The following is an 18045-nucleotide window of genomic DNA, read 5'->3' as shown; positions in this document are numbered from 1 at the left end:
TGATCGATATACAGTTTCCAATTTGACAAATGTCAGAAACTACAACTTAATCTAATGAAACGTTTCATACGCGCGCAAATATATAGCTATCATATAAATTATGTCAAAACTGCTATTATATATATCCAGAAAAAATGTAACCTATAAAATTAAGAGAAATAAAATATCAATGAGACAGCGACTAACTTTGTACAAATTTCCGATGTTTCAATGTAAAACCTATCCTTGCTTATTGACAGCGGCGTATGTAAATCTTATGTAAATCTTAACGAATAAGTTAAATTAAAGCTCAAGAAGTTGCAAAATGTACAATGAAATCGATCCTCAAATTGACAAAGTGTTGCTCTTGTTAGTCATTTTCTTGGATATTTATCACAATGATCGAATTTGCATGAATTGTAAACATCTTTCCATAAGCCGATATAACAAAGTCGGCATTAAATTTTTACAAATACGAATTAAAGTATCCTCGAATATATGCAAATCTAACACCTGACATGAAACAAGATAACAATATATACAGATTGCTTAACATAAATTTAGGTATAACATTTCCCTTTTACGCTCATGTGCTCTTATCTATCTAATGACATTGTGTGAATTTCTATGTACTTTGCTGTACTTTGCGAAGTACTGCAAATATATTGTTATTGTCGCGTAAATTTACTTTCATAAACAATTCATAAACTGCAAAGTATCAACTGCTGTATTAACGACAGACCTATAACTTTCAGATTATACATAACTTGCGCACACGTGAATTTGCAAACTAAGACATGCACGATGGTCTATTGGTCCACAAACATATCGTTTACTGTCTGATACATCTTAACCACTGAAAACTTATGAAATCTTATGACAAATATATTAAAATGTGTCCAAGTCAACATGTTTCATTAGAAAAGAAGTTCGTATTTGGAAGAACAATAAACACGCGGACGAATTATAAAATGAGAAATTATAGCCGGATTTTTCCTTGTATAATATCGTTGTAAAGTTCATCTGTCATCCTGACGTAGGTGTTCTTGTCGAGAAAATAAACCGGATCTTTAATCTGAAAAAATTATTGTAATCAGAGCGATCTATCGCGTTGCTATCTAAAAAGAAAAGAAACAAAATAGAGAGAAAAAACTTGCCTTTTTTATATCGAATGCATCCTGTTGGAGATCTCTCTTTTTCAGCTTGAACGTACCTATGCAAAATAGATTATACCGTTATAGACATTCCAACTCGGCTATGGCGCATTGAGAAACCAATAGAAATTTCTTATTACCGGTCATCGATAATTCCGACAGGACACGAATGAAAAGTGGTCTGGCATAGGTAGGCAAAGATTTCTTTAATCCCTCTACCAACTCTTTGAGGTCCAAGGAATTGTTCGGGTCGTATATAGCTGCCATTCCTGCTTTACCCTCGTTGCCTGGTACCTAATTGCATGACAGTAGACTTTTATTACATTTTCGCTAACTCATATATTTTTGATCACATATACGTGACGTATAATACGTGATAACGATTCGTTTATATAAATTCTAAAACAAATATTCTAATTGGACCAAACTAGGAACGATAATTTGCATTATCAGAATTTCGATATTTTGGCTCGATATTTTGGTTAGGCTTAAAAGCCTAATCTATATCTGTAATCTGTAATTAACATAATCGCCATTTACCTCGACACCGTACACAGCTGCGTCTTTAAGTCCTATTACATTGCTGACAATAGCCTCCACCTCCGAAGTAGCAACATTTTCACCTCGCCACCTAATGTTTCCATTTTGAAAATAATATAATATGATTAGTCGAGCCAATCTCGATTTATGCTAAAAAGATTTACAACTTGACGATTTTCAATTGAGCCTCCTAGTCTCAAAGAATCAATTATTTAACATTTGTACTCTTCGCTCTATGGATATATTATATCCAAATCTTGTAAGATCAGTAAAATCAGTAAGATAATATGTACGTGCCTAAATGTATCGCCGGTCCTATCCTTGAAATAAAAGTATCCATATTCGTCCATGATCAAAATGTCACCTGTTCAAAGAGTTAAAACGTGATGTGAATAATGCTCATGGTATCATACGCATAAACTAATCTCTGTTTCATTGTACATTTTTACCGACCAGAATTGAAAACACGATCACCCTTCTTGAAAACGTTATGTATGATCTTCTGCTCAGATGCCTTTTTGTCCGCATAGCCGCTAAAGTCGTTTATGGCTTTCTTCGGGTTAATCTTGCCAACAAAAACGCCAGGCTCACCTGCACAAGTACATTCGCTATAATTCTACTAAATAATTTAACTAACAAAATTATGCTTCTTTTATTAGTATGGCGCAAGCTGTCGAGATTAAATACGACGAGAATTGTCTCTGGAGAATATTACGTCCGTCGCGCCGTTTATCCTCAACTTGAATTTTCGGTGATGCGTACCAGGTTTGCACGGTATACAGAATCCGTCGGATCCCCTCAACGGCTCTCCAGTCTCGTCGTCGATCCTCAACAATCCGACAGGATATAACACACTTGCATATCTGGGCACGAAACCAACGGCGCCAACTGTGTTGTCAATATTGACTGCAAGTTGAACAAATTCTTCCATGAGTCTTCCATGAGAAAACGACAACACTTAATAATCATAAAACGTTAAAGATTATATAAACGTTAAAGATATAATAATAATCATATAAACGTCAAAAAAGGAGACATATTATACCTATTATTGATAAACACGCAAACTCAAATTCTATACAACGTGCTCGTTAGCGAAATGAAATTAATCGAAAGAATATGCAAATTACCGAGATTGGAGTTTCCCTCAGTGGCTCCGTAGAACTCGCCTATTTGTTTCACGCCGAATCTTTTTACGAAAGTCTCCCAAATTTGCGGTCTCAAGCCATTTCCGAACATTAAGCGTATTTTATGCGTTTTGTCGTACTGACCAGGAGGAACCGTGAGAAGAAAACGGCAGATTTCTCCGATGTATTGCGCTACCTATAATAAGAATGATTCCATAAAATGTAAGAACATTGAAACTTTCCGTGAAAAGTAAATAATTATATATGAGTTCCATGCTTTACAACGTTTCGGAGACATATAAATACAAAGGACTACAAATATTCGGTAATTCAATCCTAACCGGTGTAAAAAAAAAAAAGCAATAGTAAAAGGATTAATTTTTACATAATCATAAATTTCTCACGCAAAAATGCACCAAGAATGTAGAATAAAATGTTTCTTTCTTTTTTTCTTTTACACAACCTCACATCAAAGAAATCAATTTGAGAGATCTTACGATATTTGAGATATATTATTACGATTTTAGTTATAATGATTGATAAAACATACAGTGATATACAGAACGAAGAGTTTCTACGTTGATTCAAATAGCACGTGACTATGCGGTAAATTATCATAACTGTATCTTAAAACTCTAAATTGGTTATTCTTCAAAACTGACACCTTTAAGGAAGGGGAAAACTTTATATTCTTTCTACATTTTCGTCTTATTTGCGCATGACAAATCATCCGCTTTTACAATTGTATCACAACTACTACTAATTTCTGAATAACAGATATAGACGTCGCCTGTTATCAATTTTTCTCTGAGAAACGAAAATATATATAATAATTTAGAAGTTCAGAAATTTATACCAGAATAAAAATATTTCTTTGATAGGCAATATGCCGTACAGGGAGATTTTTAAATGATTATTTCTTCCATGAAAAATTGTGTTTTCTTAATCATCCTAAGTGTTGCGCAAATAGTGACATGATGAATCTTACGGTGCAGTCATAATGGACGCAATCTACCCAAAACTTGGATGCACTGAACCGTCTACGGAGCACGACGGTGACACCCCCCATCAGTGCTTGTCCTGCTCCGATTATGCCACCTGCGGTATGATAAAGAGGCAGAGGATCGTAAATTCGATCGTCCGAACGTAGATTAAGCATTGCGTTCACGCCGCATGTGATTAACATGTACCTGAAAACGGAAAAACAGCAGGCGCCTGCTATAATTGGTTTCCTTCGTGTGAACGATTCAAGGAGGTGCATTATGAGCGAATGAAATTGCGCTTATTTATTTTTTATAGTAACTATGAAAATAATTTTAAACTTTTACTTTACAGCAAATAAAATAAAATAAACGCGGTACCAGCAAGTTCGCGCGTATCAAACGCAGATACGGATTAACGCGGATACTTTTTTTCTTTCAAGAGGATCAAAGTGTAATCTAATTCGTGTCGAAGCGTATCTTATCGAACAAAGTACAACTTTAATATCTTCAGATACGAATGTAAACACATTACAAGATAAAAATATAAGTGCAAACACGCAAATATAAAAATTGAATATAAATTTAGAAAAAAATTAGTTTCCCTTTAAGTATATTTGTCATGACGTAACAAAATTACAATTATTTTTCTTATCCTCAATTGATATTTTATTTTTAGAAAACTCTTTTCGCATTTTAGAAAACTGCTGCCATCCAAAACGCCCAATTTTTCTTATAAGGCTACACACTTTGATGTGTCATTTGCGACCGGCACTACGATAATTACGCATCTCATTTCCATGCAAAACTCTTATCGCATGTTACGAAATTAAACGTGTGCTACTACAAATAGAAAGTCAATCAAAGTGCAAATATATACATGTCGAACTACATTTATTTACCATATCATTAATCGCACAGCCTCCAGTTGGACTTTGAAACAATCGATGGAAATCGGTGTGAAATTCGACCGCAATAATTGATGCGGCGACAAATGAAACCGTGGAAGCTCACCTCAAATTATTGATAACGGCGGCCTTTGGCATTCCCGTCGTACCGGACGTGTAGATATAAATCAATTTGTCCCGGGGGCTGCCAATGTCAAGTTCGACAACGAGGGGTCCGGAATCGATGCTGCTGATTTCCGTGTTGAGATCGATCGCCCCTTCCAAAAGGGGGGTGCCCGCCAGCTCCGACCATTGGTAAAGCTCGATGTCGGGGATTTTATTCCTGATGTCGCGAATTGCTGCACACGACATACCTCGATTACGATCGCGGCGTAAACGAGTTTCAATTTTTCCGCGATTCAGTATAGAGAGCCCATTAGAAAGCTGCACTTGTCAGAGAAAGTCTTACAATCGCGACAGTCGACACGACGAAGGGTAAAAGTGCAAACGTCGCTTTTCCGCAACGCAACGCTTTCCGCAAACGCATACGCGATGAAGAGATCAGTCAATATCATTGATAATAAATTTCTATCAAACCACGGTTCTCACAATGGCGAAGTTGCGCATTTACAAACGCTGTACCACCTACGTTAACAGCCGACATCAATGAAAAATTGCCGAGCGATCGTTAGAAAACCGAGAATCGAATCCCACTCGTTACTTTGCTACAAAGCACGATGATAACCTTCATGCAGGAAACACGAGACCGTGATCATCGTATCGTGTGACAATTGTCCAAGCTGTCATTGTAGAAATTATAGTCAGAGGCTCTTGCACTGTGTTTCACATTCAAACGTCTCTCCAGCGTGACATATGCGCTGCGATATAATCCTTCATATATCGGTAACAAACGGTGACACGGGACGCGTGTCTCCCTTTAAATCGATGAAATCGATTACGTAAAACGGCCGACAAGACTTCCGGCATCCGGAGAGACTCTTGCGTGCAGCTTACAATGTCAACGTGTGTCAACGAACGTCGACAGGACAAATCGATGTAGTCTTACCATCTGTAAGTTCGGAGCCGAAGATGACGGCTTTGCAGCCGGCAGCGTTGATGCTGTGAAGCAACGTTTCCTGCCGAAGATTCGTGTTGACCAAAGCCGCGACGAAGCCGGCCTTACTAAGACCCAGCCAGGTACCGACGTACTCCGGACGACCCTCCATGACCAGAGCTATACTGTCATTGCGCGAAAATGCCCTCGTGCGGAAGTAACGTCCTATACGATTGCTGAATTGCTCCAACTGTGTGCCATGCGAACGTAAAAGATGATTATGCATGCTCAATATCGCAACATCACAGCCAATGTCGTTAGCAACAGCCAACGAGCCTAGCTATCTCAAAAAATATGTGGATGGAAAATATACACATATTCATAAAAACAGAATGTCATACTTCTTTGGAAAGTATAAGTAAAGCGTATAGTATAAGTATAAGGAAAGCGTATAATAAAAAAAAAATGCAAATTTTAATCACAATTTATGCGTGTGTATTCAAAGCACTTGTTGACCGGCATCGTTGCTTTTAGAGTTTATTTTATTTTTTTAATTTTCAAAGAGATCATTTATATTAGTAATCTTCTTCCTCGTTTAGTTTTAATCAATGCATAAAAATATATCGTGGTCATAATTTCATTATTCTCAGTTAACTGAGTTCAGTGGGATACGCCTTGACTACCATCGATTATCGATGCAAATGTTAACCGATGTAAATTCATGAGCGATATAAATTCATGTGTATTCATGTGAAGGACTTATTCTATACATATAGAAATTACCTCTTTATATTTCCATTCCTTATCTTCGAAAATGTAAGCGACTTTTTCCGGATTAGCTGTTGCGTACTGCGAGAACACTCTCGCGACGGTATATTCACGCTTCTCCCACCACCAAAGTTGTATATTAACTCGAAAAAATCGGTACGCGCCTCTACACATAAAATGAAAGATGCAGAATTAATTTAAATTCACCATTTATTAAAACATCTCCTTATACTAATCTAGATAATTAATTTACAAAAGTGTGGCTTTAACATCCGGTTCGACCGATAAGTATATGAATCGAATCGTACGCTTGATTGAAGTTTCCTCAGTTTGATCTTTCACAATATTTAAGTCTGGCATTGTAGAAAATTTTGCATTTAATAATAAAATTAGGAAGAATTCTTCGTCATTATTTGAAATGTTTCAAAAGCCAGAAGATCAGATAAGTTTCATACTTCACACATATATTTTTATTAAAGTTACGAAAGTTAGTATACATTACATAATTCGACTTTCTCGATTGTGTTTTTACTATAAGAAGGAAAGATTGAAGAAAAAAGCTTTCGAATAGGAAGAAATGACAACACATGTTTTCTAAATTGGTAATACATCGTCCGCTTGGTTCCCTCACGTAATGTCCTTTTCTCTCACAATCAATTGGTTAATATCGCCACACGACACGCGCGTGATGTGTGTCACGCGAACGCAGCTGCTCTATTATTGCTCACCTAACACCTGGCAAAATGCGACATTATGAGGATAAAAAATATGATTTCGCCGTCGTGGCATGTTTGGATGACATAATCCAGCACGGTTTATTCTTCATTTCTTTAATTTCATCCTCGGAGGGTCCGTTCAGGAAGACTCTATTAAACTGCTACCAAACCTGTTCGTGGAGCTAACAGCGCGATAGTGATAGCAAAGCATAACTGCCTTAGGATTGCTGCGTTATACCGCGCGTTTCTGCAAAATTGGACACTTCTTCAATTTTAACATGTCGAAGATTTATTTAAACACAATTAAAATAATAGATACGACCGACATTGTATCGGTATTGACAATCATGTGCAACAACAGATGTGAAGTTCACAACGTTTTGAGTGCACACAGAACTTCCAAACAAAAATTACAGCTAACGCTACTAACGATTCTATGACTACGAAATGCTACGATTTTGGAAAGAACAGTACTGATAACGAGATAAAATAAAATTATATAACGCGTATGCGTCACAAGCACGCATTTAACGATAACGAGTTTGTTAGCGCTATTGTTTAGCTCTGGACAAACTATTACATATCATTAAAGAACGCTAATAGCATCTTCCTTAACACAAAGAAAAGGGAAAATCCTACATATTCGTAATCTTATCAATCCAAGGTTTATAGATACTGCTAATTAAGATAATAAATATTTTTCTTATTACCAACTTAAATAATGATCATAAGAGCCATCATGTCCTGCACTGCTAATATTTATTTCAACAAATTTTTACAATAAATTTACTGTAGTCCTGTTGGAAACTGCAGTAGATATGTCACATACACTACTACAGGGCAAAGAGGACATTTGTTCTTCGAGTCACGATAGGATCAACACTGCATAGAGGGCAAGCGTCGATGATTATCTGCTCGAATTAAGCATTACATAATTAATAAGAGACAAGTGAGGATGATGCGACAACTGAAGGAAAAATTACTATGACCATGTGTCAACTTTTCATCGATTTTATCGTCATCGCTTCATTATTACATCATAATGTAAGATTTACGTATAGCACACATAAAATGTATCGCGTAATAATTATTTATTTGACAAATTTGTATAATTATTTATGTAAAAATAATGACCTTTTTTACTTTGAATAGATAATCAAAGCTCCAAAAAATGTTTTTAACATTCTTGTGGCTGTCTGCAAAAAAATAATGTGTGTGAGTGTGTGTGTCTGGCAAAAGTTCCAGAACAGCAAATTATTTCAGAAGGTATTGGTTTAAAGAGCGTTCAAAACAAAAGTAAGATTTCAAAAAATCTATTAGATGTTGTTCACTCTAATTTATGTATATAATTGTATATATGTGTATATACATATATGTACACATATATACACATATATATTGTTGTTTTACCGATATGTTCAATATATTAAATACTATATAGAACTTCCTGCAACTATCACATAATAAAAAAGAGAAACAAAATTTAACATACATAAAGATGCATAATGTACAACAGAATAATTAAAGATAATTACAAATAATTAAAATTAATTACAGATAAACAGTGTGAATTAAAGAAATTAGAAAACGTATCGCCTAGCAATGCACCCACTCGTGAAAAGCTGACTCATGAATTTTTAATAATCGCTACCGGAGTACTCTATATCGATGAGATTATCAACTTTAAACTGCTGCATGTGTGCTGCACGTTTTATTTCGATGAGTTTTATTCTTATGCGTGAGTTCGGTGACACGTCGGGCGACACACACAAAGTAATATCTACAAAGATAAACTGGTGCAAGTGACTCGAGGAAAACGACATAACTGAGTTAGTTAAATGCACGTACGACATCTATCGGTTTCACTTTATCCCATTGTAATCATTGTTCATAAAAGTTTCTATGACGACGTTGTCGGCAGCACATTCCTATAGCTGCAGCATTCCTCAATCGCATACATATAAACAAGCTCCATAGTATACAACTAGAAGAGAAATAAAGACTAAATGAAGATCGCGTGACCGTCCTGACTATTTACGTCCGTTTCAAAGTTCATAAAAAAAAACATGCAGTATTCTTTTACCGGCGAATATACAGATCATACGATCAGAAAACAATTGCTATTATCACCACAAAGTGCATTGAAAATATAATTAATGCACGTTGGTGCACATTGTATTAGCAACGAAGACTTCGACTCCAAGTGTTGGTAGTGACATAATCAAAGATCATAATCTGAAACATTGACATCTGACATTGCCGATATTCTAACACGGTATCTTTATGTAATTTAAACATGAACAAGATTTTCATACAGTCGTTCATATAACTCTTTCTTCTAATTCGTGTACTCGGCCAATTAAATCTAATAATCTACAAAATAATCTACGAACATTCCATTCTCTATGATACATGATCGATATGATGATCCTCTTGATTACTCTTGTTATCACTACGGATAAAACGCATATATGCGCAAACTGTCAACTTTCGTAACGCGATCTTTGTACCAGTTGATACGTAATATTCCACACGACCGGCGTATTGTAGATATACGTTACTGGAAATGAAGCAATTCGATATTAGTTATTCCATATGCCACGTTAGTATAGCGTACCCAATAATTTTCTGTTATTAAATACGAAAGCTCGTCTTTTCAAAAAATGTATGCTATATTTATGCAAAAGATAACTGGTGACTGAGCAACTCTGTGTAACAAAATAAGATATAAAAGACAAACTCAGAACGCTGCTTACACTATTGCACAATATTTTACTTCGTCATATTTTCGTTCTTTTATTTATATTTCTCTACTTGTATTTCGTTTCTTCATTAATTCACATTTGTTGTTTTATTATTCATATATCTAATAAATAAATACAGTATATTCTTACGTTTGTAAGTCTGACTACACAAGATTTTTTGTCGAACCATAATCATCTCAATAATTGTTTAATTATTTACATTTCATTGTTTGCAAAGTACTGTCTGACTTGCGACAAAAGGTCGAAACGACATAATTGAGGCTCCCATTTGAGTTATACGAACACTTTGATTTCCGTGCGCGTGGTGTCGTCGTACGAGAAATACCCGTGGTACTTGTTGCATACGTGCATACTTGCGCATAGAGCATACAATAGCGGTATAATATTTCAATCAATTACCGATTTTGACGGCTGTGTTAAAATCAACAACAATAACTGCCAAGCAATACATAACATGTTTGCTCGGCGTGTTGTTTTCTTCTAAGAAATCAAAGTCGTAAAGGGGCACAAAACATATTATATCATAAATATACGTCACATCAGCAAAACTAATATTTAATCTCATTGTAATACAGGATATAAATAGAAAATATATTGCCTTTTTTCAAATAACAAAATATATATTATGTGAACGTATATAAATCCCTAAAATCGATCGTAAAATTAAATATGTCAAGTGTTCTCTCTTTCTCTCTTGTTCTAATAATTCATTCAAAATTCATTCAATATTCATAATTCTAATAATTCATTCATAATTCATTCAAATTTCAAAATGAGTAGTAATTATCAAATTTATCGTTTGAACATTACCCGCTTTATTAGAATAAAGACTACAATATTTCCTTATCAGTTCTAAAGAAAACACGATATATTCGACTTAGATAGTAACAGTTAGTGGAACGGACGACTGTGGCTATCTTTAAAGTTAAAAATAATTTCGAGTTAATTTCTTGTATTTAAGAAAACACAAAGCCTCGCAAAATTAAATAATGCGCAATATTTTGTTGCGTATAAAAACTATATCTGCAAAAAGTAAAAATTATATATACGTATAGAAAAAATGAAAAGCGATGATAATTATACGTAATTTGTTAAAGGAACTTAATATACGAGTTATTAATAATTTGACCGATAGTTCAGACAGTTGTGAAACAGTCAACATGACAAATTGAATCACGACGTATAATGTTTGTTACAATAAGAAAGTATAGTATGATAAAAAGAATAAAAGGAGATACGAAGAGGAGCCTAGCGCGCTCTCCCATCTTTCATGCGCGCTGCATTCCAACGTCAAACGAAGCATTGAAGCAAATACGACGAGCAATCATACGTCCCGGGCACTGAACGCAAATTATTAATCCATAACATAAACCGAAGCACGGAAACCTGTTCCTGCAAGCCACTTAAAAGTGGCTGCATGCCACGAAGTACTTTAAACGGTGTCTATATCGATACGTTTCTTCTTCGCTTCGCTCACGATAAATAAGTCGCAGAAATTACTGTAGTAAAATGAAAGGATATTTTACGGACAAGATCGAGTATCTAATCGAATGTTCATAATGTTAAATCTTAAGTGTTAATCATGATGCTAACATTAAGCCTGATTAAATAGAAACATCGTAAGTATTCGTGATCATTTATCACGTCACTTTATCCAGCGATAAGCGTATCTGCGTAACGAACGTCGACAGCCAATTCGGAGCAGCCGAACATGAAGCTTCGGAGCATGAAGCGGGACTCTTATCATCGTCTGCTCGTACTCAGAAAATTAAATTTCATGTGCAGGAAATTACGAGAGAGGTGAAACCAGGTGAAGACAACGGTACTCTCGGCGGCTACGTGTTTTACGCATCCTCCCAGTATTCCTCGTTCTGTTAGTATATATTATTCGGGCGGTCTAATATTTCCACTAGCGGCACCGCGAGACACTGACCCGAGTTCATTTCACGAACATCTGTCTACCTGCTTAGACCTGGGACACCCCATTCTTATCCCTTCCCGCTTGCGCGTTCTCACATTCATTTGTACTCACAAAATATCTCTAGGCAGCGTTTTGTAGAGCATGTAAATGAAGCGTCGCCGACTTCCGGTAAGGAGAAAGCCGCCGAGCAGCAGGCTCAGCGCTGTGATGACGACCTGATGAAACTCTATCATTGTTATTTAATTCCTGTAGTGCTGTCTCGTTCTACGACTCGAGATTAATTAACGGCGTGCCCGTAACGGATCCAGAAATGGCGCCAGCTAGTCGACGGTCGGTCTTTCTCTGTCTCTCTCTCTCTCTCTCTATATATATATATATATCTCTATCTCTCTCTCTCTCTCTTTGTCTGTCTTTCAATCGCGTCAAGTCGGAAACGCCGCCAGCCGTGATAACACCGCGAGCGTCGACTGCTAAGCCCAAAAACTGCCAAGTGCACATGCGGACGCTATCGCACAACTGAAACGGGACTCAAGCACGGCTTCAACATGTACCGCTCTCCCTGTCTGTCGACGACCACCACATAAGCAGGCCAGTAAAGCGTAGGTACTCGGTCATCGGTACTCGCACTGGCGTAGCCAGTCTCTACGAAACTGCTCCGAGCTGGACGAAGTGATAGAGCACGCTGCCATAAACACATTAGCCTTGCGCACTACACACTGAAGACACATGCGCACTCCTATGAAAATCAAGTCTCTCGATAGTACCTCTGAAAATGGAAAAGATGTGAACACACACACACACTCGATGCCGCACTGTGCGAATATATCGCGGATCCTTCTTCGGTAATCCTTCGATCGAATGTGAGCGTATAAATTTATTTATATTTCACGACAGCAGCAGATACGACAAATTTTAATATAAATTTTAATAAATTTAACCGTGAAACCGCGCGAAACTGCACTTTCAGTCACTCGATATTTCACACAGTCGTGCTCCTCACATGATATAATTCAAATCAAAAGGTGAAAATATCGTATACAATTGTATGCGCCAGCGATATGTAGTTCTCACTGATAATCGCTTAGTTTAGAGTCAGTTAAGGTTAGACGATCGTTGAGTGACGCCAAAATTGGCGAAACACTAATGGGTGTGGACAAGTCGTTGGGGAAAGCATCTAATGGCTACGCGAAAATGAATGGCAAAGACGAGGAACGAAGTGCCAAAAATGTTTTCGTGTAAACGATGCTCGCGCGGATGGTAATACTCGGCGATCTATGAGAAAAAGTAATTGGGATCTGCTCATTGCAGTCCACACACGTGTGTTTGCGCACATGCTGATGCGTCGGCGCGAATACGTCACCACGAATCAATGGCGTAGACAGTGTTAATGTTGATCGAGCCGGCTACTTTGAACGGACGAACTTTGATTCGTCTCGCACGGTCTCATTGCAATTTGTAGGTCACTATATACTATATGAAACTAGTCATGTATAATATCGCCCTGATACATCGACAACGCGATCGCTTTTCATTGCGAAATTGCGAGCTTTTAATGAATCGCATTGACCAATCAGGTATTTTTATATCCATCTTCGCCGTGCTAGATAGCTTGAAGTTTTTCTCCACGTGCATTACGTTTGCAAACCTTGTTAGTTGTATATCAGTTCCTTCCACGTTCGATTGAAATTTAACAGATATCTCAATAATATCTACATATAATAGCAATATCTACATATAATAATAAATAGAGGACGTTTACTTTGATTGAAACTTCGTTTGAAAGTTATTTGTACCGAGTACAAATCGAATTTGATGCTTGAACATAAACAGACAATTCTTTCGAATATTTTCGAGGACATAGTAAACGATGACTCATGCGTGATGGCATAAACTTTAAATTTAATGTCCGTATCGACTTTATGGAGAATTTGAAGAAACGGAAACCAATTTATCAGGTTTTAACTTACTATTGTAGGATATTTTAATTTATTAATATTCTACTTTTATATTTCATATTCGCTTATACGTTATACTTTGTATTGTACCAGTTTCAATTTGTAAACAGGATCGGGCAAACGCTCTCTGTGTGTGATATGACTGTCGAGCCGATAATAGTTATTGCTCAAGCGTTCGTTTCGTGCGTTTCGTTTATATCTTTATGTTTAACCTATCGACACGGGAAAAATCTGCTAGTCGTTGGAAGGTCGATACACGGATCGAACAAAATAGCGAGACGTTCTTGAACGAGTAGACCGTTGCGAGATTGCTTGACGAGACAGTTCATCACGATCCGAAATCTTATATTATATATTCTTATAATTTACTACACTATTTTAGTTAATTTTGTTTAGTTTTAGTCAACCGACGCTGCGCTTAGCCAGCGCGTTAAAACACCGTTAAATCATATAGTCTTTTGTTACACACGTTTCTCGACAGTTGCACTTTGCACGATACATTGTGAGAATAATTTTATTTTATTGTGTTGACAAAAAAACATCAGGACTATTTATTGATACGTAAGTATAATTTGCAATTTTCTTTGTTTTTACAACAACCTGAAATAAAATATGTAACGATCAATGAAACATGTTTTGACAATTCCTAACCTCAGAATATTCACAACAATTTTCGATTATATACCGTATTATACTGTAGATATTATTTATTTTGAAAAACTACTTTGTACAGTCCTGGCATGTTTGCACCGTTTCATAATTTGATACTTTCGAAGGTAATTGAAATATGAAAATTTATGCATATTCAGAGAATGCCTCCGAAACGATAAAAAAATAATATATATATATATATATGTACATAAACAGTACTGCTACAATAGAATTTAGTTAATCCAGTTTTTCATACATTTTGAGCCCTCTTATATCTGGAAATATATCTGGAAAGTTGTAAAAGTTCTCACGATTTTGATATATAGGTCTGAACAAGAGATGAGATCTAAACAAAAATAATAGAAGATATATTTATACAGACTTACAGTTATATATGTATAATACGTATAATAGGTCCACAGGAAGAAGATATAAATGTACAAGATGTGTGTAGACAGTGTGTGACGGTCCCTCGGTCAAACTTTATGTTCGGCTATATTTCACGATAATGGATGCTGGAAGAGAAGAAAAAGATTTACTGCACATCTTTAACATTTGAGTATGATAATTACGTAATAAAAATAAATAAAAATAAAATGTAACATAAAGAAATGAGTGAAAGCAAAAAGTGAATATGCATAAATTGGAATTGCAAATTCAAACTATTAAGTGCCGCATGATATAGTAGAAAAGCTGAGTACTGAGAATTTTAGATGCATGTTTCTTTTTTGTTGTTTCTGAACATAAAGTCGTTATTATGCGGTCAAAGGGAATGTTATATACCTTAATCTCAACGATCAAGACTCCAAATATCGCGCTCGCTATCTGAGAACCAAGTAGAGCACCATGATGTCCAGAACTGGAAATGACACGCGATAATCTAACTAGCAACTTTAAAAACTGATCGACTTAGCATCGATTTTACTCGGAAGTGGATGAATAAAAGCGTTATAGGCTGAAGAATGGAAGTCCTCCGCAAGAGATAGCTGAATCAAAAAGAATCAATTGAAATTGATACCGCAGAGCCGAATATCTATCAATTATTTTTAATTTACAATCTTCTCGCAAAGGTCCTTAATATGTATATATATATATACGTTCTTCCATCTCTAAGTACAGAATAGCATCGATCATGCTAACCCGTAATTACATGATGCAAAATGTTATATTGTTATTCACAAACGATGCGAAACGAAAAGAGAAACCAAGCACGAAGGTGCATTTATGTACGTTTAGTGAGAAAAGGGAGAGAAAGTCACAAAGCCGCCCAAAAATAAGGAGAAAATGAAAGAATCAAGAGAGATGAAATATGAAATATTATGTCGTAATGAAATGCCATGCTGTTACCGTTCTGTTACTAGTAATGTCAATGCATCATTCCTTACCAATAATGAAAAGCACGATCGTCACGGTGACACTGACAATGATGATCCTTGATTTCACATTCTGTAACCACGCTTTCCGTTGCGCTCGCCTCGCGGTTTCCCTGAATTCGTTTCCAGCCATGTTCAAACGATCGCTTGCCTCTTGTAGATCCTCCAGTCTCTCGCCACGATCCATTACCTTCTGAACATTATCCCTCATCACATCCGTCACTTCTTGAATTTGTAGCCTGACACTTTAAAAACGCCGACACTTATCAACCATTTATACATTTGATGTGTATAACTATGTAATAAATGTTACATTTTGATTTAAAAAGATAAATATAAATGATGATAAAGTGTACGCATATGTATACACATGCATATTTAAAGATAATAACTACTTCCGATCACTTCACTCTATATTCGGACCAATATTTTAACCAAAATACATCTTTTCCTCCTATGTACTTTCTTATACTAACTTGAAATTAGAAATACAAAATAGAACGTCACTTACCAATCCATTTTATTGTCGATCTTCTCATCTCCATTCGAAGTACTCGGCCGACTGCAATTGAATATCACATATTAACGTAACCAAAGTGATTAAATTGGCTTGCGTCTTATATAATAATATAATGAATAATTTATATTAATATGTTAAACAGAAATAAAAAGGAATAAAATAATTTATATAAAATATCAACGGGCATATATATAATAACAATTTTACGTATCTCATCGAACAATTATCCTAAGCATCTTATTAAACAAAAATTTCTTGTGCACTTTCTTTACAAATATTTACAAAAGACATTTTTACATTTTTGTAAAAGATTTGAGTGAACAAATGACGACAAATTAGATATTTTATCTTACCTGAACAACATGTCTTCATCGAGATCGCTGTCGTGTTCTAATAGCGTCTCCTACGAAACGATAATTCAAATGTAAATCAAATTTCGCGCTGACAATGACGTCATCTTCAAAGTGTTGCGCATTCTTTATACATGCCAACACGATAGGTCGGAAAGTACTCACTTTTTCATCTTTATCCGCTGTTCTAATGTCCTCCTTAGACAAACTGCGTTTACCAGGCATCAGCATTTTTTTAGGAGAATGCAGCCGCTTGCTGCTCACAGACTGCGATCGTTTAATTTACACGCGTAGGTAATTTCGTTCACTGATCAGAGCAAACCGTGCACAAATGTTCAGCCATTTTAACAGAAACCGTCCTGTTTTATCGACTCCGTGGCAGCTATAACCAGGCAGTATCTGAACCGTAGATCAATATAGCAGAGGGCAGTATCATTGTAGGATACTTTGCACACGTAAGAACGAAAATGAAATAATTTCAAGTTAATAAATGTATTGTTTATACGCGTTGACGCTATAATAATTTATTTCGAAACGCTTCGGGATGCAAGTAATTGTTGTAAAAATTTGACTCTTATATTATGTGTTAATATGTATATACGTATATGTATATACGTATATGTCTATACAAAGTATACAAATAAATGCTAATACAAATTTTTTTACGCTGGATGCAACTAGTAATATTCAATATGTCAATATGTGTAAATATATGTCAGCAATAGTATCATTTGTACCTATACTTTTGTATTTTATAAAAAGCAAAAGAACTTAAGCGCATCAGCCAATTCTTTTTCTGTAATGCGATGAGATATATCTTTTAATATAATATAATTATATACGCGATATGTTTAGAAAACGAAGTAAAATTGTACGCCTTACAAAAATAACACTGCATTATCTCGCATATTGCTTTTATTTCACATAAACATTTAGATTCGATTACATATACATAGTATAGCACGAACGATAAAAAAATAATTTGATTGTCATGGATGCGCAGGGGTTTGTTAAGAAAAAGTAACATCGAAGTACAAGTCGAGGTATTTCATAAATTTCGTATATTAGTATCAAAATAATTGGGAATATGTAACTGCGATATAAACTGGGATATAATAAACAATAATGTACACATAAAACCGTGCGATATCTGTGCGCTCATTATTATTATTTATAAGTAAATATTTAGAAATTACTTTTCTTTCTCTCTCTCTCTCTCTCTCTCTCTCTCTCTCTCTCTCTCCTAATTGATAGAATTTACAAGTACCTGAATGAAGTTACATAATTATTATAATCTCTCACGCA

General features: G+C 35.6%; 2 protein-coding genes and 1 long non-coding RNA gene across 5 annotated transcripts; 1 reads left to right on the top strand and 2 right to left on the bottom strand.

The window, feature by feature from the left end:
* Positions 1-510: 510 nt before the first annotated feature.
* On the bottom strand, positions 511-12630 carry Fatp3 (Fatty acid transport protein 3). The gene is made up of 13 exons (XM_011140081.3): positions 12003-12630; positions 6505-6655; positions 5734-5971; positions 4795-5026; positions 3789-3990; positions 2804-2996; positions 2436-2579; positions 2127-2264; positions 1971-2037; positions 1674-1764; positions 1274-1427; positions 1137-1192; positions 511-1054 (listed from the first exon to the last, which is right to left on the bottom strand). The coding sequence occupies exons 1-13, from the start codon at positions 12122-12124 to the stop codon at positions 959-961; spliced, it is 1884 nt and encodes a 627-aa protein (XP_011138383.1). The 5' UTR covers positions 12125-12630; the 3' UTR covers positions 511-958.
* A 2039-nt stretch (positions 12631-14669) lies between these two features.
* Positions 14670-17107, bottom strand: LOC105182559 (vesicle-associated membrane protein 8). Of its 3 annotated transcripts, none has more exons than XM_011140084.3 (7): positions 16906-17107; positions 16744-16793; positions 16382-16432; positions 15883-16115; positions 15281-15483; positions 14884-15012; positions 14714-14784 (listed from the first exon to the last, which is right to left on the bottom strand). In XM_011140084.3, the coding sequence occupies exons 1-5, from the start codon at positions 16969-16971 to the stop codon at positions 15446-15448; spliced, it is 438 nt and encodes a 145-aa protein (XP_011138386.1). In that variant the 5' UTR covers positions 16972-17107; the 3' UTR covers positions 14714-14784; positions 14884-15012; positions 15281-15445. The 3 variants fall into 3 exon arrangements, with proteins under 3 accessions (XP_011138387.1, XP_011138386.1, XP_019696659.1); XM_019841100.2 differs by having other exon boundaries at positions 14726-14784; positions 15281-15356; XM_011140085.3 differs by lacking the exon at positions 15281-15483 and having other exon boundaries at positions 14670-14772.
* LOC105182560 (uncharacterized) lies at positions 14938-15484 on the top strand. The gene is made up of 2 exons (XR_849710.2): positions 14938-15056; positions 15247-15484. It is a non-coding gene; the product is annotated as an uncharacterized LOC105182560 (long non-coding RNA).
* Positions 17108-18045: the final 938 nt, after the last annotated feature.

This window comes from Harpegnathos saltator, unplaced genomic scaffold (genome assembly GCF_003227715.2).
Source record: "Harpegnathos saltator strain DR-91 unplaced genomic scaffold, Hsal_v8.6 scaffold639, whole genome shotgun sequence".
NCBI lineage: Eukaryota > Metazoa > Arthropoda > Insecta > Hymenoptera > Formicidae > Harpegnathos > Harpegnathos saltator.
This window is presented reverse-complemented; position numbering and strand designations above follow the sequence as displayed.

Bases quoted from the DNA above. Each gene is read 5' to 3' on its own strand.
- Fatp3 (XM_011140081.3), bottom strand. From the start codon at position 12,124: ATGATAGAGTTTCATCAGGTCGTCATCACAGCGCTGAGCCTGCTGCTC. The intron at 2,580-2,803 runs GTAATTTGCATA...TTCAACTTGCAG, and splicing joins TGAGGGAAACTCCAATCTCG to TCAATATTGACAACACAGTT. The intron at 1,428-1,673 runs GTAAATGGCGAT...TCATGCAATTAG, and splicing joins CAGCTGTGTACGGTGTCGAG to GTACCAGGCAACGAGGGTAA.
- LOC105182559 (XM_011140084.3), bottom strand. From the start codon at position 16,971: ATGCTGATGCCTGGTAAACGCAGTTTGTCTAAGGAGGACATTAGAACA. The intron at 16,433-16,743 runs GTAAGATAAAAT...ATTCAATTGCAG, and splicing joins GATGAAGACATGTTGTTCAG to TCGGCCGAGTACTTCGAATG. The intron at 16,116-16,381 runs GTAAGTGACGTT...GCGTTTTTAAAG, and splicing joins ATCGACAATAAAATGGATTG to TGTCAGGCTACAAATTCAAG.